This window comes from Vidua macroura, chromosome 31, assembly GCF_024509145.1.
Source record: "Vidua macroura isolate BioBank_ID:100142 chromosome 31, ASM2450914v1, whole genome shotgun sequence".
Taxonomy (NCBI): Eukaryota; Metazoa; Chordata; class Aves; order Passeriformes; family Viduidae; genus Vidua; species Vidua macroura.
The window spans coordinates 67,516-91,493 of NC_071601.1; the positions used below are offsets into that span (position 1 = coordinate 67,516).

A 23,978-nucleotide genomic window follows, 5' to 3' on the forward strand; every position below is an offset into this window, starting at 1 on the left:
TTTAACATCCCTTAACATACAAGCCTTTCAATAATCCAATAATTTATGAAAAATTGAAACCAAGAGTTTTTTCCACTAAGGGTCAAGCCACTTTTGACTTTCTATATCTCCATCCAGGCAATACTTGGATTGCAGACCTCATCCTCATTTTCCTGAGAACTATGGCACTGAGTTAAATGGATAAATTATCATTGAGAAAAGACTCAAAGGTACTGATGTGGAAGCCTGGGTTTACTTCTCTCCATCACATTTTCAAGGTAAGACTGCAAAATGTGCTTTGCCCTGTTTGTCTTCAGTTTTTGTCTTCAGCTGGGTGATGGAGTCACCAAGGCAGAGTTGATACAGGCTTGGAATGGAAGGCAGAAGCAGCACAGGAGGCACAGCTGCCAAGAGTTGCTACTGGCTTTTTTGCTAGAAAACAAAAAGCATGGAAAAGTGAAGGCTCATGCTGTAAAGTGCTGACAATCTAAGGACAAAATCCTGGCTTACAGGGGTCAAACCAAGAATAGAAGGATATTTTAAAGTGGCAGAAGACAAAGAAAGTGAAGCAGCAAAAGCTGCTATGAGGCAAATTCAAATCTCAATACTTTTCTTTAAAAAGAAAGAAAAAATGGATGATTAACCAAATTAATCCCCTGGAAAAAGCCTCTAAGGAAAACGCTGGTTTTTGTCTCCCTTGACGTCCTCAAAGACCAAACCTTTCTGGAAGGCAAGCTTTAATCTGTCAGGAATTACTGAGCTCAGGGCTGGGATAACTGTGTGAAACTCAATGGCCAGTAACAGACAGTCAATTCAGCCAAGATGCTCTAATAGCCCTCCTTCACAGAGACCCTCCAGGAAATGGGGTAGAAACGCTCTGCAAAGCCACTTCACTGAAGTTATTGAAGCCTTTTACAGGCAGTAAATAATTGAGCCTTGCTGTGTCTCAATGAAGGGGTCAAGAGCACCTGACATGGTGCTGAGGTGCAGCTCCACCTCTCCTGTCCCTGCCAGGAGCTCCTTCCTCAGCCCCTGATCATCTCTCCTGATTCAGAAAAGCATCTGTTCACTGACTCCCCTCCAAACCCAACCTCTCCCAGCCTTGCTCAGCTCCTGTGAGCTGGCAGGATGAGGGCACAGAGGCCCAACTCACTCCTTGCCTGTGTTTCAATGGTACCCTTGGTGCCTGACATCATTTTTGTCCAAAAGCCACGTGTTTCTGTGCTCAGACAGCAACATTTCCTCCTGTAGGGCACAGGGTGGAAGTTCAAGACCTGCTGGAGGGTATGAACTCCCACCAACAGGAAGGTTGGCGCACACGAACAGGAGGAAGGGAGATGAGACAGTCAGATGGTTTTTCTTTTTCTTTTTTTTTTTTTCTCCTCCTCTATGAGACATAGAGCTTTTAAAAATAGCCCAGTAGAGAAGAAGAGAAATGTGCACCAGTGTTCTGAATCGAGTTTGGACTTGAATTCCATGTCCAAACTCCGGCAGCAAGAAATGGCCATTTTATACCCATATTTCATAGACTTCAAGACAAGCTCCATATCTAAATTCTCCTATGCCACAATATAAGAATGGGGTAGGGTTGCTGGAATGGGTCCAGAAGGGGCCATGAAGATGTTCTGAGGGCTGGAGCCCCTCTGCTCTGGAGACAGGCTGGGAGAGCTGGGGGTGTTCCCCTGGAGAAGAGAAGGATCCAGGGAGACCTCAGAGCCCCTTCCAGAGCCTAAAGGGGCTCCAGGAGAGCTGGAGAGGGACTTGGGACATGGGGTGGAGGGACAGGACACAGAGAATGGCTTCCACTGCCAGAGGACAGGGTTAGATGGGAATTTGGGAAGGAATTGTTCTCTGTGAGGGTGGAGAGGCCCTGGCACAGGTTGCCCAGAGAAGCTGTGGCTGCCCCTGGATCCCTGGAAGTGTCCAAGGCCAAGCTGGATGGGGCTTAGAGCAGTCTGGGCTAGTGGGAGGTGTCCCTGCCCAGGGAATGGCTGTTGGAACAAGATGGTGTTCCAACACAACCCATCCTATGATTCCATGAGAATCATGACCTAAGTTTTGTCAATTTATTTTTCTTCCAAAACCTTTTTTTTGTGTGTGTGTGTTTTCTTTGTTTTGTTTTCTGTTATTCATTTATCCTTTGCTTTTGACAACAAAAGAAATGTACTCACCATGAATGGAAAGGGTCCCATTCCTCACTGCCAGGAATTTGACTCCATATGGAAATAATGGTGGAGAGTGGAGGCTTCCGTAGAGATAGATGTGTGCTTTGTGATGGAAAGGGGCCTCAGGGGATCCCACCTGGAGCTCTCCTCCATCAGACACCAGGATGTAATGAGCATGCAGTTCTACAGGCCCTGGTCCAGTAAACAGGAGTTTTCCACCTGAAGACAAGAGAAGAACAAAATGCAATCATATATTCAGTCAGTCATTCTCTCACAGTCAAAGGAACTGTAAGAGGTAGGTAAACAAAGGGGTTTGTAGCAAAATTAAAGGCTAAAATGTTATTGCATTCTGTGAAATTTCCACCTTGCTCTTTATTTCTCCCTATGGATTTATCAACCCTTTAAAGACCCAATTAATCCAGTCCATTTTTTAATTCTACAACAACCTGGATTTCTAGGCTTGAGTAAGGCCAGTCAGCCTGGGCAGACTCTCTAACCACAGTTAAAGGAAGCTGTGTTTGGAAAAACCCAGTTTTAACCAACTAAGTCACTAAATGTTGAAAAGGGATATTCCTGCTTAATTTGTATTATGTTACTTTTTAGATTACAAACTACTTGTGACTGGCAGAGTGGAGAGGAAAACTGCTTTGGAACGTAAGAACTAGCAACTTGTTTAGATCAGTGGTTGATTTAATCCTGCAAACTCTTCCAGCTGCTGTTCAAAACCAGATGCTTTCAAATACAGTTCAAAACACATCTCCATCTTAGCTGGATGTGGGTTGATCTCCCCATCCCATAAAAACCTCATTTAATCCCTAATTAGAGGTTAGCTTCACCTCAAAGCATAAGGTTTCAACTCCTTGCCAACATTTTCCTCCTACTGACTATTAGTATAATTGGATAAGATTTGCCAGTAATAAAGAACTGGTCTTTGGAATCTTTGTGATATTTGGTCTCAATAACTTCTTGAAGCAATGAATTCTGTGGGTTAAATGCATAGTGCATGAAAAACCATTTCCATCCCATTTTATATGACTCAAGCTCTTCAGCTCTGTCAAGTGCCTCCTTTGTTCTTGCCTCTCATGAGCTGAAAATCACAGTCTGTCACCTCAGGATGGTTCATTCCATTATCTATTTTGTATTTCCTCTCCTGTGAAGGACGCTGTCACTTTCTGTACAATGGATGTGGACCCTCATTCATTTTGTCACACTGCACATGGGATGTGCCTTCCTAGGTCAAGCCACGCTTCCCAGGAAAGAGTAGGGAAATTCCCAAAGTCTGGAAGCTTCACACCTCTTATAAAGGGCCTACCCTGCTCCCTTTGTGTGAAGTAGCTGGTAACTGTACCAGCTCATCACACAGCCAGTTTGCTGCTGGTGGAAGCAGTTTTTAATGGTGATCTCTCTGTCTACCACCCAGTTGGCTCTCCTGCCTCACAAATTCTTCCCTGTAAGAGTGGGGAGGCCCTGGCCCAGGTTGCCCAGAGAAGCTGTGGCTGCCCAACTCTGGAAGTGCTAAAGACCAAGCTGGATGGGGCTTGGAACAACCTGGGATAGTGGAAAGTGTCTGTGCCGGTGGCAGGGGGTGGAACCAGATGATCAGATGATCTTTACGATCCCTTCCAACCCAAACCATTCCCATTCCATGATTTCATGATAACACTGCCAAATCTTAGCAAGAAAAAGGGAGATCAGACATTTGCGTTAATTGCAGTATTTAGACTAAAGGAAAAAAAAAAAAAAAGAGAGAGAAATTCTAATATAAAAAACAGATTAAGTACTATCTTGACCATTGCTCATATTCTGCTTATCCTGATTCGCTTTTTTTGTTCTCACATGGAGAGGCTTTCCTTGTTTCAATGATTTCTTGAGCTTATAAGAAAGTCTTATGACTTAGTCCTCATTTCTTAGGCTTATAAAAAATAGTATTTGAATAGGGACTACCCATTAAATATTTTCTTTTCAGATTTCATTGCTTTCCAATTTTTCACATAATTTTTTACAGAATATGCCTAATAGAAGAAAGAGATAAATCTCACATTTTCTTGCTTATAACCACTGGGAACCACAGGTTTGCTCTCAAAAACACCAACTCTCCTATGTGTAAATTGTCTCTTTCCCTATGTACTTTTCTATGTACAAATGTATTAGTATTGAGCCTTTATATAGAGTCTTTGCAAATTACACCGCATGGATTGTGAAGAACCAGAACAAATTTCAGCTTGTTTCGTGTAAAACAACACCAGATATCTGACTCCAGCAGCAGTTTTAAAGCTCTTGAATGAGACTGGACCTGTCAATTTAAAGAATGAGCATTCTGAAAGAATATTTAATGCTTTCATTCTATTAGCATTATTTGGCAATAAATGGACTGCTGGTCCATCTTCCTCTAATGATATAATTTACCATCCTGTTTCTTCCCATACTGAGAACAGAAATATTTATTAAATACTTTTGCTTTATAGCAACAGTGTTAATAATTTTATCACCACAATCTATAAATGGAACTGTAAATCACTGTGATTTATTTCACTCCTAACATTAAAAAAGGCATCTTCCCTAAGGTCTTTATTGACTTCCTATGCTCTATTCTCAGTCAAATACAGTCATTTCTGTTTCCACTTCTCTTCATACAATTTTTAATGAGTATTTTAATTGCTGCCATGCTGTATCACTGAACCAGGAGGGCTGGTAGACTGTTGTCCTATCCTTCAATTGCAAAATCACAATTCTGTCTCAAAAAAGATTTCCCAAGTTTCAGTCACATATTGCCCATTCAAAATTTTCAAGCTGCTGATCAAAGATTTTCCATATCTTTTGTGGATTTCTGAGTGTCTGAGAAGCTTGGATGCTGCTAACTGCTCTGGGTGCAAGTAGGAGCAATAGTCCCACCTCATCCCAGCAGCAGCAGGAATTCCAGCAGGAGCTGTGCACACCTGGCATGCAAGTTTGACCCTTCCAGAGGGAAATCAGAGTTACTGAGGCTGGGAAAGACCTCTAAGATCACAGAGTCCAACCATTAACTCAGCACTGCCAAATCCACCACTAAACCATGTCTCCAAGCATCAGGTCCACGCATTTTTTGAACACTTCCAGGGATGCTGAGTCAACCACTGCCCTGAGAAGTCTGTTACATTCCTGGCCCTCCTTTCCAGTAAAGAAATTCTTCCTGATATCCAATTTAAACCTCCTCTGGTGCAACTTGAACACCAGAAGCCCTTATTTTAGGAAGAAATTCTTCCCTGTGAGAGTGGTGAAGAATTAGAACAGGTTGCCCAGAGAAGCTGTGGCTGCCCTGTCCCTGGAGGTGTTGAAGGCCAGCTTGGAAGAGGCTTTAAGCAACCTGGTCTCATTTAAGCTTTCCTGTCCACAGCAGGGAGGTTGGAACAAGATGGTTTTTAAGGTTCCTTCCAACCAAACCATTCTATGACTGTGGGATTTGCTGTATGTGACTCTTTTGCTTTCCCTTAGAAGCATCAGTCAGACACAAAATTTAACCCTGGAAAAGGGGCAGATCAGCTACACTCATGGTCACTCCACAGTGCTGTTGTCCCCTGGATCTTTGCAAAGCTTCTGAAAACCTGCCAGGACAAATCCAAATGGTGCTCGGTCTTTGGGAGAAAATACAGTGGAAAAGTAAAGTTCAGCTGCTGAGGATAAAAGAAGAGCAGCACTGCAGAACAGAAAAGAAAACACTAGGAAGGACTCATTTAACCATTTATCAAGTCAATGTGTAAAACAAACTATGGCCAAACATACAGATTCTTCTGTCCAAAAATTGCATATTGTCCCTCTACACCTCTGTGGTTTCTGTTGGGTCAGAATAAATATACAGCTGCTGCTTTACAAGGTTGTCTTCTCCTTTTTTTAAAAAGAAAATAAAAGTTATGCTTCCTTCTTTTATTGCACTTGACCCCTTCTCTGAGAGCAGAAAGCAGGAATATTGCTCAACGGAGCCTTTGGCTGTGACCCTCAAATTGTTTGTTATGGCTGCACAGGAAAGCAAAGTCCTACACATGACCTTGAGGGTGATTTTATAAAAATCAATCAACCACTGTTATGATGGCCTCCCCACCAAGCAAAATAAATACAATTAAGCCCATAATCACTTCTGTACAGTAATGTGTAAATTCAATGGGTCTCTTTAGGTGGAGTGAGGGAGAGAGGGGAGAAATATGTTGAGGCTATTTGATACTTTGTGAGAACATCAGAAGCACCATTCTTCTCAATTAACCCAGCAATTAGCCTCCACCTCTGCACAAACAGAAAAGAAATCTTTCTTTATCTGTCTTTACTAAAGGGGGGAAAAAGAGGAGGAAAAGAAAGAATAAAAACAACAAGGCAACTCCATATGTCCCACAGGAGGGGAGAAGCAGCCAGAACAAATAATTAAAAAAAAAAAAGATATATTAAAGAAAACAATCCTAATAATAAGGTGGGAGGTTTAATCTGCTGAAAAAATAATTAATTACAACACTACTCATTTTGTGAAAAGAGATTTACCTCCTGAAGTCCCTGGGAAATGGTGGAGGACATGCTCAAAAATAAAGGATTTGGAAAGGGAATGTATTAACAATTCTCTCTGTCTCGTGTCCTGGACTCACTCATGCAATGCCGTAGCCCAGGTATCCAAAACATTAACTATGAAAAGAGCCTGCATTGTGCACTTCTGCTAAAAAAAAAAAAAAAAAAAAAAAAAAAAGCAAAAACAAAAACGAAACAAAAAATTAAAAAAAAAAAAAAAAAAAAAAAAAAGTAGAAGATTGGGCAGACTGGTGTGGGGAGTTTCTCCTTGCCTCTGTCAAGAAGATCCACACTTGCAGACAAAGCATTTTATATTCCTCTTCAAAAACCTCATTTTAAATAAAGAAAAATTCTAAACCTGATATTCTTATCATAAATAAAAGCAATGTTACTATTTTTCATTTAGGTTGTGACATAGAATGGTTTAGAGATTTTCTGAAATTGGAGGGAAGCAAAGTCCCCATTCCAAAGTACACCTTTTGCATGGAGACATTTTTGAGACCACACTTTGCATTCACTGTCAATATACAATATTTTTCCTAATGAATGGCTCATTAGGGATCTGGGATAAAAGTAACATATTTATATTTAGTTCAACTTCAGCTATTCAGTTCTGCTTCATATTTTATTTAATTCTACTTCTTTATGTAAGGCTGAATACAGTGTTAAAGCCAGCAAACTACAAGAAGAGTGCTGGATAGTCTCAATACATCTTTTTTTAATAATCAAGTGGTAGAAGAGTATCAACAAAATGGTCTTACATATCACTGCTGTGTCATAACCTTCATCTAGCAGGGAACTTCCTCAACATGGAAGGGGATTTACAGACTGAAATCTTAGCCCTTCACCTGGACTACCTCTTCCCATCACAGTGCAGGGGAGAACTGCTCTGGTTGCTCCATGACCAGGAATAACTCAGCCCCACAGCCTTCAGCTTGCTCTTACCAGCTCCTCTCACTTGGTGTTTCATGACAAAGCCACAGAATTCTCCATGAGACAGGGTTGGGACCAGAAGTTCTACTCCTGGCCAGCATCCCTGAGTGGCAAACAGCAGGATACCACTGCCAGAGCTGGAATAGCTTTATTGATCTGTGTAACTACAAGGATGTAGTGTGCTGGCAGCCCCCTTACTGCTCATTCTTCTGCTCCAAGGGTCTCCCTGGTAGGGCCTCCAAGCAAGGGAAAAAAAACCCAAAGCAACCAAAATCTTGCTTCACACAGAAAGAAAAATACAAAGTTCATGAGATTTAGAAAATACAATTAATTATTTCATGGATCTGTCACCTGCACCCTCTTGACATGCTCACAGGACATTCCAATGAACCACGAAAGTTGTTTGCAGCTGGGACTATGGCTGAACAAGATGCAAAGGGGAATTTTGTTATACTGGCCCTGTCCAAAAAGCTGCTCAAACCAAGAGTCCAAAATTCATCCTGCACCTCCCTCAAAATGTTCCTCCATATTCATAGCACACAGGTACAGATCCCAGATTAGTTCTGAATTCAAATGCCTGTGTATTTCCATCAGGACATCACTAATACACTCAAAAGTTAAGCTTGTATTCCAGCATTTTGTTGGATGGACGCCTTAATCCATCCCTGGGAGAGGAATCAGCAGCTGCTTCACTACTCTCAGACAGAATTCATTTCCCCAGCCTGACAAGCCTTTGTTTTTTGGCTTGCTGTGCTCACAGCCATCTGTTCAGATGGCACGTGCTCCCTTGGAAACTGATCAGGCTCTTCCCTTAGAGCTCAGGAGACAAGTAAAAGGCAATTCCAATCAGCATCCCAGAAGATGCTGCCATAGATGTACCTCCTTCAAAGAAATCTTTCTATTTCTTCAGCTCTTAAGGGGCCTCTGAGATACTTAACAACACCTGGATGGGTTGGGAAGAGGAGAGATGACTTGGTGGGGAAGAGGTGTAGACACTCCAGGGTGTCTTCTAGCACATCTGACGTCATCTGGGATCTAATTGAGAAACTTCCAAGTGAGCCTTGTGAAGGCATCAGGTAAACACCACCCAGAGAGGTGTGATGAAAATAAAGGTCCTTGGGCTGTCATTTCAAGTCCCCAGGTGACAGACATTAATTCAGTGCACATTTGGAAGTTCTTCCCTGTAAGGGTGGTGAGGCCCTGGCACAGGCTGCCCAGAGAAGCTGTGGCTGCCCCTGGATCCCTGGAAGTGTCCAAGGCCAGGCTGGACGGGGCTTGGAGCAGCCTGGGGTAATGGAAGGTGTCTGTCCTTGCCCATGGCAGGGGGTGGGATGGGATGAGATTTAGGGTCCATTCCACCCCAAACCATTCTGTGGTTCTGTGATTCCCTCTTTCCATGACAGTGATGAGAGGAACGAGATGGTGCTGCCCAGGGTTTCTGCTCAGTCTCTGCCAAAGCTGTGTTCAGTTCCTTGGCCAGGATTATCTTCCACAGATCTGCTCACTGTGAAACATCCCACAGGAGTCTCAAGAGCTGCTGAAGTTGCAGCAAATCAATTTAATTGGCAAGTGGGAGTCCTGGGAGGCCAATGTCCATGCAGTAAGCCCATATGAAACATGATGGCAAAGGAAACCTGCAGTTCACACCCAAACTTGAACCAGGGTTTGCAGCTGGAGGAGGACCTGAAAAGACCCACAACTTAAACTGCACTGATTCAGGGCCTTAAAAACCTTCCTCCAGGAATGCCTACTTCTGTGAGTTGCACTCTACTGGATAACACTGAATCCCTGCAGAAAAATGTACTTAAAAATAAAGAACTGATGCCTTTCACAGTTTTTCATGAAAACAGAAAGGATTCTAAAGCTCTGAGACTAATTATTGAAGGCTCACCGTAACAATGTAGGAAAATATCACACAGTGACAGAGAGAAATAGAGCTGACTTTTCTTCCTTTTAAATCTCAATTAAAAAATACATTGGATGAAATTTCCCATTAGCTGGTACTATTTGTACATCCCATGTTCTTTCTTTAATTAAAACACATGCTTATTGCAATACTGCCAGAATCACTTTTATGGTATTTTAATTGTAACGTCTCTGCCTGATTAAAAAAAGAAAATATGAACTGGAAACTCCCTAAAAAAAAAAAAAAAAAAAAAGAAAAAAAAAAAGGATCACAATGCTTATCCCAAATGGATTGCTCAAAAGGGCACGGAAAACACCATGACAGGAGCAGATTCCAACTGTGCCAACTCACAAGGGATTTAAAAATGAGTTTATGGATTGGTTGATGCCATAGAAGAAAACAGAGGGAAACACTTTTTCCTTCTTTCAATGAATTAAAACCCAATCTTTCTCAGCAGCGACTGAAGCACAGTTTATTTGACAACTACTGAATTTGGTGTATCAGTGAATATTTGATGCTTGTTGCTAATAGCATCAAAGAGGAGGAAAAGACAAGCAAAATCAATATCTTTGTTTTCCCCACTCCTGGATTTACTCACAGGATCCATTCTGGCCAAAGTCTGATCAAAGCATGGATTACAAGAAATTCAAAATATTCACAAAATCAGAGAATCAAAGAAAAACTGCATGTGGCACTCAGTGCTCTGGTCTAGTTGACATGGTGGTATTTGGTCAAAGGTTGGACTCCATGATCTTTGAGGTCTTTTTCAACCTAAATGATTCTTTAAGTGAAAATGAGTCTTTTCCAGTACAAGGATCAAAGCAATCTTCTCCCTTATGCCTGCAAGAGTGGCCACTTCAAAACTGCCTTTGCAAGAGCAACTGCCCAGTTGGGGATCTTCAATTCCACTGCAGTGTAACTGGGAGTGTCACCCCAGAATTCATCTCCAAGGGACTCCTGAAAGACCAGACAGCTTCTTTTTTTTTTTTCTCCAGACCTCCCTAGACCACTATAATTTCAGACAAAGGCAATAACACATGTCTGAGGTATCAACCCATCAAATGCAAAGTTCCTCCAGTGTAAACCCTGTGCAAAGGAAATTTCCATCTGTCCTAGGTTATCATAAATATTTCCATGCTTGTGATGCTGGGATTACAAAAATAACTGCAATCTGCTGAACATACAGAATTATCTACAGTCTGTCTATCTTGTATCTCTTTCCCAATCAGTTTTGTCTGAGCTGTTTCACAGCCTGACTATTAAACTTTCCACTCTCGATATCCATGCTCTGCTTGTTGAGGAGGAGGGAGAAACTGCTGAGCCCTCGTGGCAGTGAGAAGAATCCAGCTGCCTAATCCTATTTTTCTATTGTTTTGATGTCCAGATCTTCTGCCCAGACAGTCTGGTCATTCCCAGAACCTCTATATATTTGGGGCTATATGTTAATATGGCCAAAGAAGGGTCAGTTTAAGGCTGCAGGTTAAGTTGATGTTCTTGTACTAACACTCTTTAAATAATTCCTGCAATGTTAAAATCATCAAAAGGGGACAACACAGGGCCAGTATTCAAAGTCCTCATGGTGTCTTAAAAAGAGGGGAATTTCAAGAAATGGGCCTGTAAACATGTGTTGGATTTGCTGGATACAGCACCAGAAAATGGGCAGTGTAGCAGCAGTAAAATGTTACATATTTTTCCATCCACAAAACCTTGTATTTTCAGCTTAAGAGTGCACAGCCAGCCTGATGCTGAGTCATGAAAGCCAAAGGGAGCAGAACTACAATTTAATCCCTTTCTCCAGCTCCAGCTAAGAAAAGCTCTTCAGGTAAAATAGGAATGGGATGTTTTAATCGAAGCACATATTGACACCTACCTTAGGGGTTAGGGGTTTACTGCCATGCCCATCTTGCACCTGGGGAAAGTGGTTGATTATTTGATGTGCTCATGGGGTTGGTAGTTGCTGCTCTGAGGGATCACCTGTGGTTCAGTTTGAGATGGGTGTCTATAATTCCTAGGATGAACAGGTCTTTGTTGATGTGTTTTTCTATCAATACAGGAGCCTAAACAACTCCCCTGAGCTGGACAGCTTAAAAAAGGGAAAGTAAGGAAAGATAAATCTCAGCCTCATTTCAGAGTAGATCTCATCATGTCTTGATTCCAAATCTAACCAAGGCTACACAGCCAGAGAACTTATGGTAGTGGCAGTGGATGCAACAGGCAACTTCACAAAGCTCAGACAAAAAAAATCCTGCAGGTTATAATTCTAAAATGTTTTATTCCTCTGTTTGGCATGTAACAATGGAGAAAATAATTGCATCTAGAATATTCTAATGCTGCTTTTCTAACTGAATTGACTTTATAAACCAGGCTTCTTGGAAAAGACGATAAAGAAGAGGAATGATTTGAATGTCAGATGAGCCAAAGCCATAAAGATACTACTCCAGACTTCATTAAATTCAATCAGAGCTCCAGTAGCTTCATGAGGGCTGACTCATAGATCAAATGAGCCTTTGAATAGGTCCAAAGCTCAGAGGGTTTCTGCTCTAATATTTCGTCCCAATTCTTCACAAAGTCAGTGACTGAGCCCCAAAATCTTCATCCAGATTTGGAGCCAAAAGAAATCTGGTGTTCTGACCTGTCTCCTCTAAAGTATGGCATAATCACAATGATGTTAAGAATAATCTTGAGTCACAGATTTAGAAATTTCACTGGGGAAAAGGATTGTACCAAAGTGTTTCACCTTTTTTTAATCTTGAAATCTCAGTTGATTTTTAATTTTGCTTTTAAATGGGAGTGATGTAGCAATTCTTGAAAACATCTAAGCCTAGACTGAGCAAGTTCAATCAGTTTTGAAAATGTTCTCATGATAGGGATAAACTTGCAAACTTTTTTCTTTATCAAATTATCATTCAAATTTAAAATAAAATATAATTGTCAAATGCATGACTTTCACCATCATCTCCACAAAAAACTAGTACCTTTAGTATAATTTTAGAATAAAAGCAATTTTACCAGTAATGATCCTGGTCTTTAAACATATAAAAACTCCTGCTTTCATTTTTTCAGCTCTATTTCAGCAGAGGCTTAACTTTGAACAAGCAATTTCACCAGCACAACTCATTCCCATAATACCAGTCATGTGTACAGCAGTTTCCACAACCAGGATCTAACTTCCAGGGGGAAAGATTTCTGGCATGGAATTACAAGTCCTTTAAACTCTTACTTTGACACTCTCTGAGATATGCCTGTCTCATTCTTATTCTGGGTCTATGTACAGGTACATAAACCCAGCAAATCCAGGGTTTCCCACCATAACTGTGCTCAGTTATCTACTTACTGCCCACCAGCTGGGTTCTAGGATTTGGGATTATTTATTGCATTTGATAGTTGTGACCCACAATTCTATAATGTTAATAATTTTGTAAAGGTGTTTGTGACACACCTGCCTCAAAGATGCCAAACAGAACAGAGCAGATTTCTGTTATCAGCAGTGCCATTATCACTGAACACTGCTCAGGACAGCAGCAATTTTGGTAGACTGGGGAAATAAAAAAAAAACGGGGGGGGGGGGGGGGGGGGGGAAGGCCTTTTTGCTGATATTGTCATTATGCTCAAGCAGCATAAACAATTCCTTCTGCACACAGAATGTTTAAATTCTTGCCCTGTCCCCCATCACCGCCCCCTTGCATCAACCGAGGGCAGGCTCAGCCTCACAATCATCTCCTCTGATGCTGGAGCTGGGGAATGGAAGGAGAGCCCAGGGCCATGAAAAACCCCATCCCGGGAGGAGGAAGAGCACCGAACCCCCCTCCTGCAGACCTCTGAGTTGCAGCAGGTTGAGGACATTCGTGGTGGTCCCCAAGAGCAGGGTCCGGCCGCCTTCTATCGTGACGTTATCGCCATCTCGCGGCTGGTGGCCAGCAGGCCAGCTGGAGTCCTCGTCCCACCGGCCACAGAACTGGAGGGCAAGCTGGAAGGAGAAAGATCCAGAGAAGTTCAAAGCTCCCCCCTTCCCATCTTCCAAGAAGCCAGTTTGCTCGGAGAACAGTGGAGGAGAGGCCAAAGCCGCGTCCAGCGTGGCATTGGCATCTCCTCTGCCGTGCTCTGGGCAAGATAACTTCCAGAGGGACCCTGTGTAAGGCAAAGGAATAGATGGATATTGGCACTGGAGAGGTGCTTGGCCCTTCAGGAATGCCTGCCAGAATTTGGGGGTTGCTCCTTTCTCGTTCTGGTCTGGGAAACGAGGGATTTGCTCCAGGACCGACAACAGGTTTCCTGGTGTGTGTCTCTCTCTGCCTCCCGAGAAGCAGAACTGCACTGTTGTTTCCTGGCAATGTCATCAAATAGCCTGAAGAGCTTAGAATTAAAACATCCTGCTGGATGGGCAGTATTGTGCTTTAGAGGTTTTTGGGTTTTTTGGTTTCTTTTTTTTTTTTGGGGGGGGGGGGGGTTGTTTTGGTTTTTTTTTCTGCCGCTCATCCTCATTTAGACAGACATTCCTCCTCTCAAAATACCTTTTTAGTTTTCTCAGCTTATCCAGTGTTGTTATTGCCTCTGCTTAGAGGGTGAGCAGAGCAGTTCCAAATAAAGCCCTGAATAACTTGAAAACTGCTAATAGATTGACTCATGCCATGCAATTGTAAAATGATTCCTAAGTTTAAAGGTTGCTCCTCACCTCTAAACTTCAAGCATGCACTTTGCAGTGAAGGTTTTATAGAATCACAGAATTTTTTGGGTTGTAAATACCTGAAAGTCATTTCCTTCCAGTCCCCCTGCCATGGGCAGTGACACCTCCCACTAGACCAGGTTGTTTAGGCCCTGATGGTGAATTTCTTAAAGAAGGTGTGAATATTTTTGTCTGGGCACGTGTGCACAAGTGTGGACATAGACATCCAAAACATATTATTTGGTCTCATATGTGAACCAGCAAGAACATCCTCAACTCATCTGAGGCAGTGGTGGGGGCAAACCAGACGTAGAAATATTTGTGGTCCTCACTGGGCTGTGCTAATCCAAAACAGCAGTGGAAAGAATAACCACAAGACAAAAGCAAAACAGAGTTACTCCATTTTCAAATGGAGCACATCGAGTGCATTAAAGCTTTTGCTTGGGAGCTGCAGTTGGGGTGAATCAATAATGGGGGTGTTATGATCGTTATTCTCTTTTACTGTGCTGTTTTCAGGTTTATTTTCATGTGCTGATGTTTTATAGAATATTTCCCACAATGCTGTCCCTGAGCAACCTGGTCCAGAGGAAAGTGTCCCTGCTCATGGACCTTCAGATGAGCTTTAAGGTCTTTCTGACCCAAACCACTCTGTCACTCTAATAATTTACACCAGGGAATGAGTGATGGTTCCCAGGCTAAAAGATACAACTGGCTGATATCTAGCCTGGCTGGATGCTGGGATTTTCCACAATCCATTCTCTGATTTCTCTATAAAGGGAATTCACTTGATTCAGTTCAGAGTAAAGCCTGGGAGTGCATTAACACACAAGGCAGTAAAAAATTCTTGGGAGTTCAAACTCTGGTGTCAGAGGGAGTGAACCACTTCATCATTACCAAAGTAAAATTATTGCATAGTTGCTAAGTGTAGCAGGACAAGTTAAATTTTCATTAGTTTTATAGTTCAGAGATTTAGGACAAATTTCCAGCTGAAAGGATAGATGCCTTTACCCATTATCTTTCCAGAGAAGCTGTGAATTACTCTTCATTGACAATACTATGAAGCAGATTGCATAAAATATACAACAGATCCACTGAAAATCAGCTAATTAAACTTCTTTTTTATCTCAGAGGAGGAGACAGCATAAAATTGTAGCATAAAATTACAAATTCAATAAATTCCTGTCTGGCACAAATGCTGCCAATGCCACCAGCACAACACTGGAGGGGACAGCTGGGAAATGGTGGGATCCACAGGAACATTTGGTTGAGAAGGTTTGCTGAATGCCTTTAAGTCACTCTGACATTGCTCTGACCCTCTGAAATCACTCAGAGTCTTCCAACTAACTCTCATGGGCAAGGAAGGCTGCAAGGAATGCACCAGACCTTCTTGCTAGCACTTACTCAGCTGTTGATAGAAGCCCTGCAAGAGCTGAGAATTCTTCTTCTGAATTTGACTTTTTTTTTTCTTTTAAGATGGCAACTAGGGATTTCTAACTAGGAAACACTCTAGTTCTTCATTTAAGTCATCTAAGCTTCTCTCTACCTAATGTCAGTGTTTGAACTTGATTGGTTTGTGCTGTCACCTCTTATCTGTTAAGAATCTGTTAAGTTCTCCCAACACCATCTGGCACAAAAATCTCAGTGTTCATACATGACAGTGGAATCACAGAATCACAGAATGGTTTGGGTTGGAAGGGACTTGAAGAATCACCTCGTTACACCCCCTGCCATGGGCAGGGACACTTTCCACTATCCCAAATTGCTCCAAGCCCCATCCAGCCTGGCCTTGGACACTTCCAGGGATGGGGCAGCCACAACTTCTCTGGGCAACCTGTGCCAGAGCCTCCCCACCCTTACAGGGGAAGAAAATGAGTTAATCAAGGTCATACAATTCTCTATTTTTCCACCCAGTCCATACCTGAAAGTTTCCAGTGAGAAAATGCCTGGCTTAGTCCACTGTCATGTGCATCACCTGCCTGTGTGTCTTTCAAGTCATTTCTGAGTTGTAAAATCAATATTTGTAAAATACTGTAAAATCACTTTTTCTTCTTTATAAGTAAAATTAAAGAGATTAACATCGGCTAAATAACACAAGACCAAGAGCTGTTTATAATCACTTGTACTATCCTTGCATTATCACAGAGACAATAAATCCAAAGAATCTGTTTTAGGAGGAGAAAAGGGGGTTTGTTCAAGGAACACACTTTAAATTACCAGAGCACAGAGGGGGGTTAGAAGGAAGGCAGCTCTGTAGGGATTGAGGAAAGACATCAAACAATTTTGTTTGGTGACTCTTCTCTTGCAGTCCTGCACCCTTCCCTAAGATGAAAGAGCACCTCCTTAAGATCTTTGAGAGAGAGGGTGTGGTCTAATGCAGGTTTTGTGAAACAGACACCTGCCCTGAACCACCAGAACAGTTTTCCTCAACTTTGTGAATCCCATGTGATTATCCTCCCTGATTTCTGGGAGAAAAACACAGTGCAATCTCCAGCTGCAACAGAATTCTTAACATCCTTTGCAGAAAGCTGGTGATGTTTATATCCAATTCCACTTGAGCAACCCATGGAAAAATAACACCAACTAATACACAAATTAATTGCACATCTCTCATTAAGCAGGGCTGGTGACAGAATCACAACATCCTTCTCAATATTTTTTTTTTTCAGACAAACAAAACTCTTTCTTTTTCTATTTTTTCCCCTGCCTGGCACCCTGTATTTGACCTCTGGTGTTTAATTGAAATACTTCTCAGTCAGCCTGAAGAGCAGCAGCAGCTGCAGGTGCCAGGGTTGTGGCTGAGTGCCCACCTCACGTGGGCTTGTTGAATGAACCAGAAGGAACCTGCAGAGCAAAGGAAAGCTGTGTGTCAGCCACTGGTGCTGGGCATTTTCCTCCTGTGCTTTTTCCAGCTTCAGGAAAAATGGCAGGGAGCTGGAAATTCAGTATGGGAGAAAGAGGAGCTGGCATAAAACAAACCCTGAGCTGTGAAGCTGAAGCTGGCTGGCAGCAGCTGCTGCAGTGGGGTGGCAGCTCCACACTCTGGCTTCAGTGTGTACCAGAGTTGGAAAGATGATTTGGAGGAAACGGAGCTTATGAGACCACAACATCTCTGCAGCCATCTGTGTCACTGTCACAGCTCACATTTGAACGTGGCCAATTTCAACGAGGTTTAACAGGAGAAGCAAAACAACAAAGATGCTGCAATCCTGCAGGGTTTGTGACAATCAGTAGATAAACTGGGACATGAGTCTCTTCTGGCTGTATGTTTTATACAATGTAGTGAGTTAAATAAACAATTATAACCTGAACTGAACACGTAAAATCATCCCCCAAACTGTTGCAGTATGTGCCCTCACATCACACATCCATCCACTCTGGCAACATTTCACATGTTCAATCCAGCACAGCAGACAGCATTAACCCAGCAGGGAGGCAAACCTGCAAAATATGGGCAGAAACCTCCTGTGGGTGGGAAATCACTTCCATTGGGAATCCCTGAGAAACCCCAGTTATTCTACCTGGGGCACCAAAGAACAGAAGGAGCTGGGAAGGGATCTGACCTGAAAATTCATTGAATAGAATCCTGCAACTGCTTTCCAGCTCTGACATCCATTTGGAATGTGTCATGCACACAGGAAATTTTATTTGCTAGGGAAAGGTTTTTTTACCCAGAGGGAATTTGGGCACTGGAAGAGGCTCCCCAGATCAGAGCCCCAAGGCAGATGGAGCTCAGAAGCATTTAGACAAAGCTCTCAGGCACATGATGGGATTTTTGGGGTGTCTTGTGAGGGCCAGGAGTTGTACTCAGTGATCCTTGAGGGTCCTTTCCAGCTCAGAATATTCTGGGATTCTATGCACAACTCATATCAAGCCCAAACTTTGTGTACCAGGCCCACAGCTTGTTATAACACGGGTTAATTTTTCCTTCCCAATCATATCTTCAAAATAATTAATGAATTATGTAAAAGTAAAATAACATTTTTGTAACATACAATAAAAGACATACAATCTCTTTGTAATTCAGCACCTTAACCCCCTTTCCTGCCTACTACACCTTCTTTTTTTCATTTTCCAGGCAGATTTCTTTCCATTTTATGTTTTTTAGCTGCTGCTGTCAGCCAGGTTGGGGTTGCCTTTCTGTCAGCCTTTGGGGACACATCCCAGGATCAGTTTGTCAGCTTGTGCCTGTGACTACCAGGGCTCAGAAACAGCAGCAGTGACTGCAACAACTGAATAAATAACAATGAAAAACTTGCATTCCCACCCAGGCTGGTAAAAAAATCACAAACAGGAAGGATACCAAAATGCAAGGTTTGGGCTTTAAAGGGTTGAGAAACTCCTGTTTAGATACAGAATAGATAATTTGATCATACTTTGGGATAACTTTACAATTTCTTGAGTTAAATGGGTTTGTTTAGAGTACAGTCCCAAAAAAGGACTACAGTAACATTTACAGGCACAAAGAGCTTTCATCCTCTCATCAGAAAATAAATTTTAAAACCAAGAAGCAGTGATGTCGTTAAACACAGACCCTGCTTCCTGCTGTGCTCACTATTCTCCCTTCTTCCCTAGATTTTAACGATAAATTCTTTACTGTGAGGCCCTGACAGAGGTTGCCCAGAGAAGCTGTGGCTGCCCCATCCCTGGAAGTGTCCAAGGCCAGGCTGGAAGGGGCTTGGAGTGTGGCAAGCACATTTCCACTTGGAGCAACCTGGGATAGTGGAAGGTGTCCCTGCCCATGGCAGGGGTTTTGAAAGAATATGTTCTCTGATGTCACTCCCAACACAAACCATTCCATGATTCCAGGCTGTGGGTTCCAGCTGAGGGTTACCTGTGACATGGCCAGAGGGAGAAACCTGGAAGCAGGAGGGTTTTCCCACCAACTCCACCCCCAGCAGGCAGTTTTATCCTTTCCCCCAGGCCCAGCTGATGGGAAAGGGAGCACAGTGTGGTTCCTGCAATCTTCAGCAGGAGGAAGTTTCCCCTGTCCCACTGAGCACATCCACGAATGAACCAAGGTTTGGAATGCTGCCCACACAGCAGAGATTGACACCCAGGAGAGCAGCCTTTCCTTGGTGCTGACAGATTGCCATTTAACCAGCAAGTACGGAGAGCAAGTGTTCCTGTCCTCAGTCACCACGGAGAGACAAGGTTAACATTCCAAGTGATGGAGTGCAGCGCAGATTTCCCCACGCCACACACCCAGGACTCCACACCACATTTGAAAACACTTTAATTTCAGTGATGGATGCAGGGAGCTCACTTTCCAGGCTGTGAACTCTTAACAGCTCCTCAGTTTAATACATCAGGAAACGATTTACACCCCCTCACCCAACTCCCATCCACCTGAAGGAAAGAAAAACGTATATTTGGAGGAGACAAAAGAGAAGGGGAGGTATTTTATTATACTAGATGTCTTTTACAAGGGAAGTATTTTCAGCCATCTGCTCTAATTATTCCTCCTGTATTGGCCACCATCTTCATGCAACAATAGAAATAATTATCTCCTCAAGGGCAGAAAAAAATATTTACAGAAACAAACAAAAGTTGATTATCTTTAGCTCCTAGGGAAAATAAGAAACAAGCTACTTCTTAATGAAGGAGCAATTAGGAAGGTGGGTAGAACATCTATAATTAAACCAGACAAATTGGTGCAGGCTCCTCCCTCCTACACATACTTGAAAGGGATGCAAATGCAAGTTATTTGCTACAGTCAGTAGAATTAACAAGCAAAATGCTGCCCTGTGCCCAAAGAAGCTGAACCTGTCTCTTGGCATCATTCCCTGCCTCTCCTGCTTGTCACACCTCTAACCCTTTGCCAAATTAACTGGAAAATACTCACCACAACTGTAAAGCTATGGAATTTCAATTGGCATGGGGAGGTCTTCCTCTGTATAACAGCATCCCCAAGACAATTACAGGATGCTCATTCATCCCATTCTTTAACAACAGCCTCCTGCCTGCACTTCACCACTCAGTGTAAAAGAAAGTGCTTTTCCAATATAAACCAAAACCAGAGGACTTTTGCAATTGTCTTTTCATTCCCTGTAGTGCATAAGAATTTTGCTCACTGGGAGAATGAAGGCATATATACAGCTTTGTGGGAAGGATGGAATGGGGCCATCCCAAAGAGAGCAGAAAATATCTTATACTGTGCAAAACAAGTATAAAGCTAAAAAAAATATATATTCTCTCTACTAAAAGCAAAGCACAATGCCTCATTTTGTAGACAAACATATGGATTTTGACTTCCAAAAAGAAATTTGTAGAATTTAAATGTCTGTGCTATGAAATCAATGAATGGCCAGACTGAAGCTGGTCAAGGAAGAGGCTGATTGGGGAAGTGGTGGTATCGTCATCCCTGGAAGTGTTCAAAAATCACATAGATGTGGCACCTGGGGACATGGCTTGGTGATGGACCTGGCAGTGCTGGGGGTATGGTTGGACCTGATGATCTTGGAGATCTTTTCCAACGTAAATTATTCTATGATTTTTACGTCTGAATTTCTCAAGGCTTCTCCAGAAAGTCTCAGGACAGAAGGTACCACCTAATGCTCATTACAGGTGCAAACACCAACCAGGAAAGAGTTGCAAATCAGCACACTGGGGACACTTCATAGGCAAACCCTGCCCCACCCCAGGCCAAAAAGGCCGATTTTCACCAAAAAAAAAAAAAAAAAAAAAAAAAAAAAAAAAAAAAAAGGAGACAAGCCAGAGATTAAGAATTGCCATTACTTGTAGCATTTCTCTTGACCATTCAGGAATTCCAGAGAAGCTGCCTTCAAATATTTAAGTAGCCTGTACTGAGTTCTTAGGAAATCAGAGTGCCAAAGGAGTCTAGTGGATCCTACAATGTCCTCAGCAACACCATAAAGGACTTTTATCCGTGTGCACATCACTACAGTGTTGCAAATCTGCTATTGATTAAGGCATTTCCAAGCTGGATGTGAGGGAGATGAAAGTAACAGAGAAAGGAGAACCCCTGGAAAAGTTTGAAATGGAAAATCTACTTCCATCCTCCCAGTGAAAGCACCACATTCACCTTTATCACTTCTATTTCATAGAATCATGGAATATGCAGAGTTGGAGGGGTCCCACAAGGATCATTGAGTCCAACTCCTGGCCCTGCTCAGGACACCCCAAAAATCCCATCCCATCCCAACCTGAGCAGACACTGCTAACCAAACTGGGCAACAAAGGTAGAGAGATAATGGGACCATCTTCTTCTGGTTTCTGAAATAAATATTTCCAAAACTGGCAGAAATTGTTGTGCTCAAATCACAAATCACTAAGGAAGTAGCCTTATACACATCCAAAAAAACCAAAGAAACCAATAAATAACACCCCTCCAGAACAAAAACAAACAAAAAAACCCAAAACAAAACAAAACAAAAAACAACACACACACACACACACACACACACAAAAAAAAAAAAAAAAAAAAAAAAAAAAAAAAAAAAAAAAAAAAAAGCAGGAGAAGGTAAGATATCTAGAGAATTATACACTGTGTAAAAGTAATAATTTATGCCAAAAGACAATCTTATCCCCAAGAAGACTGGAAGAAACTGTAGCTGTGAATAAACAGCTACAGAATGGAAAAAAGCAGAATGCTTCTGAATATACCTGCATGGAGAGACTGGAACAGGCTTCCAGAGAGAGTAGGAGACCAAGCTTAGTTTTCCCTTATGATTTAACATTCTTGCTTTGACTGCCTGGGACGGGACAAGCCTGGAACATAACCCAGCAAACCATTTCCAAGGCCACAAGGTGATATTTTTATCTTTGTCTGCATCATCTGCTGCTGTGTAACTTCTCTTTACCCACTACTCCAGCTTTAAAATGCAGATGGAATTATCCCACCAGGTCCCTCTTTAGTTACTCCCAAAAGCATTGATACAGCAAGGATCAGGGCTGGGTTCATGGCTGGACATGTGATGCACTATCCAATATCTTTATTTTTAACTGAGACTGCTTGTACCCTGAGTTAAAAAGGAAGGATTATTTTTCCCTTTTTCTTAATTCTTTTAATTTTAGCTGTCCTGCAGAAATCTTTCTGACTTCTGGTGAGTTGCACAGGCACAAGAAGGGAAGAATCTGGCTGGGCATGTTCTCTATGGGACTGATGAATGACTCTAGTCTCTCCCAAACTATTAGAGGATAAATCTGTTTACACACAAAAAATTGACCTGGGCTGGTGAGGTGGGAGTAGAACCAGGAAACTGGCACGTCCCAGAGGTAAAAATGCATTTGCAGCCAAGAGCATTAGTAACTCAAGACCATAAACAAGCCACGGCATCATTAATTACTCAGACAGGGGCAGCCGCAGAAGCAGTGAGAAGACCCAAAAGCCAACTGTAAATAGTTCATTGAGCTGATTAGTTCAGGAAAAAAATGAGTGGGCAGTTTTGGAGGTCAGAGGCCATGGCACAAGTCAGTCTCAAGCCAGTTTGCAACTGGACAATGGCATGAGAAACAGCTTAATTCCTGTTAAAAAAAAAAAAAAAATCCCAAACAAAACCAGAAAAGCCACTTAAAAAACAACCACAAAAAAAAAAAAAAAAAGGTTTATTCAGCAGGGGAGTAATCACTGCAATTTTGAAGCACAGAAGGTAAGGCTCCTTGCTCCAGAAGTATTTAATTAAGGACACGGAGGATTAGTTAAATCGAATGGTACTTTTATAAGGAGGGTACTGAAAAGACATCACTGTTGTCAGGGGGGCATATCCCAGGTATAGATGAGCCATCTTTGTACACACAGGCAACAAAACTCACCCAAATTCAATGTAAAATACCAGATAATAGAGGGATTTGAACACTATTAATCCACTCCATAATTAAACAAACCATGAGACCTCTGGGAATGTCCCTGTCTCTTTACCACACTCACATGAGAACAAAGTGTTGTTCTTGGGTCTCTCAGGGTCATGGTGGGAGGATGAGCCTAAAATCAGAAATCTCAATTTCAAATATTAAAGGAAATGCCCTGGGAAGCAGAGAAACTGTCTTGGAGCACATGAAGAACCTTGTTTGACAGAATGTGTATTTTCTTGTAACTCCTTGTTAATTCACAAGAATTTTCACAATGTTCATTTACAGCATGGCATTCAGTGACTGTTTATTTATTACATTATCATTTTTATATTTTATATAAATTATGTTATTTTGTATTGCATTTTTATATTTTATATTTAAGATGTTATTATGATGTGGTATAATGATATGATATGATTATGTGATATGATATGATTGATATGATATGATATGTTATGACATGATATATTAACTATCCTAGTGCAGAGTTTAAAGCCCAACTTGCTGAAAATCCTGAGTGTAAACACATTGAGGAATTCAGTGCAACCTTCCCGTTTAAATACAACAGGACTGGGTTTTCCTTTCCACAGCACTGTTAAAGGGCACACATAATTTACACATTTCTCAAAGTACAAAGGCTTCTGAGGCAAATTAAAAACAGCAATTTAATGGTAATGAGAAAATTACAGCATCAAGTTGTTTACACAAGCAGGATAACCAAGCCTGGTGACTCTGTCAGCCTTTGCACTGTGCAAATATTGTCTCCCAATTGAATGAGCTTCAGTTACACTTACTAATCTTAGAGCAAATATTGCAAATGCAAAGATTAGTTCAACAATTTGCTGACCACCTGCAGGAAAAGTAACCAAATTATGTCCTTATGTGACAGCAAGCAGGATTTCTGAAGGGGTGCTACAGTAAATGGGGTGGGAGGAGTGAGACTCATCAACCCCAACAGTGCCAGAGAGAGCTGATGATGTTTTTTTGGATCATGAAG

At 42.0% G+C, this 23,978-nt stretch overlaps 1 protein-coding gene across 1 annotated transcript in view; it reads right to left on the reverse strand.

The window, feature by feature from the left end:
* Window positions 1-23,978, reverse strand: part of PKHD1 (PKHD1 ciliary IPT domain containing fibrocystin/polyductin) — a gene marked incomplete at its 3' end in the record, with an annotated part of 158,500 nt that overhangs the window by 66,886 nt on the left and 67,636 nt on the right. The window contains exons 35-36 of the mRNA XM_054001685.1: window positions 13,324-13,474; window positions 2,151-2,363 (exon numbers count right to left, since the gene is read on the reverse strand). Of these exons, the coding sequence (XP_053857660.1) occupies window positions 2,151-2,363; window positions 13,324-13,474 (364 nt within the window). The remainder of the gene's footprint in view (window positions 1-2,150; window positions 2,364-13,323; window positions 13,475-23,978) is intronic.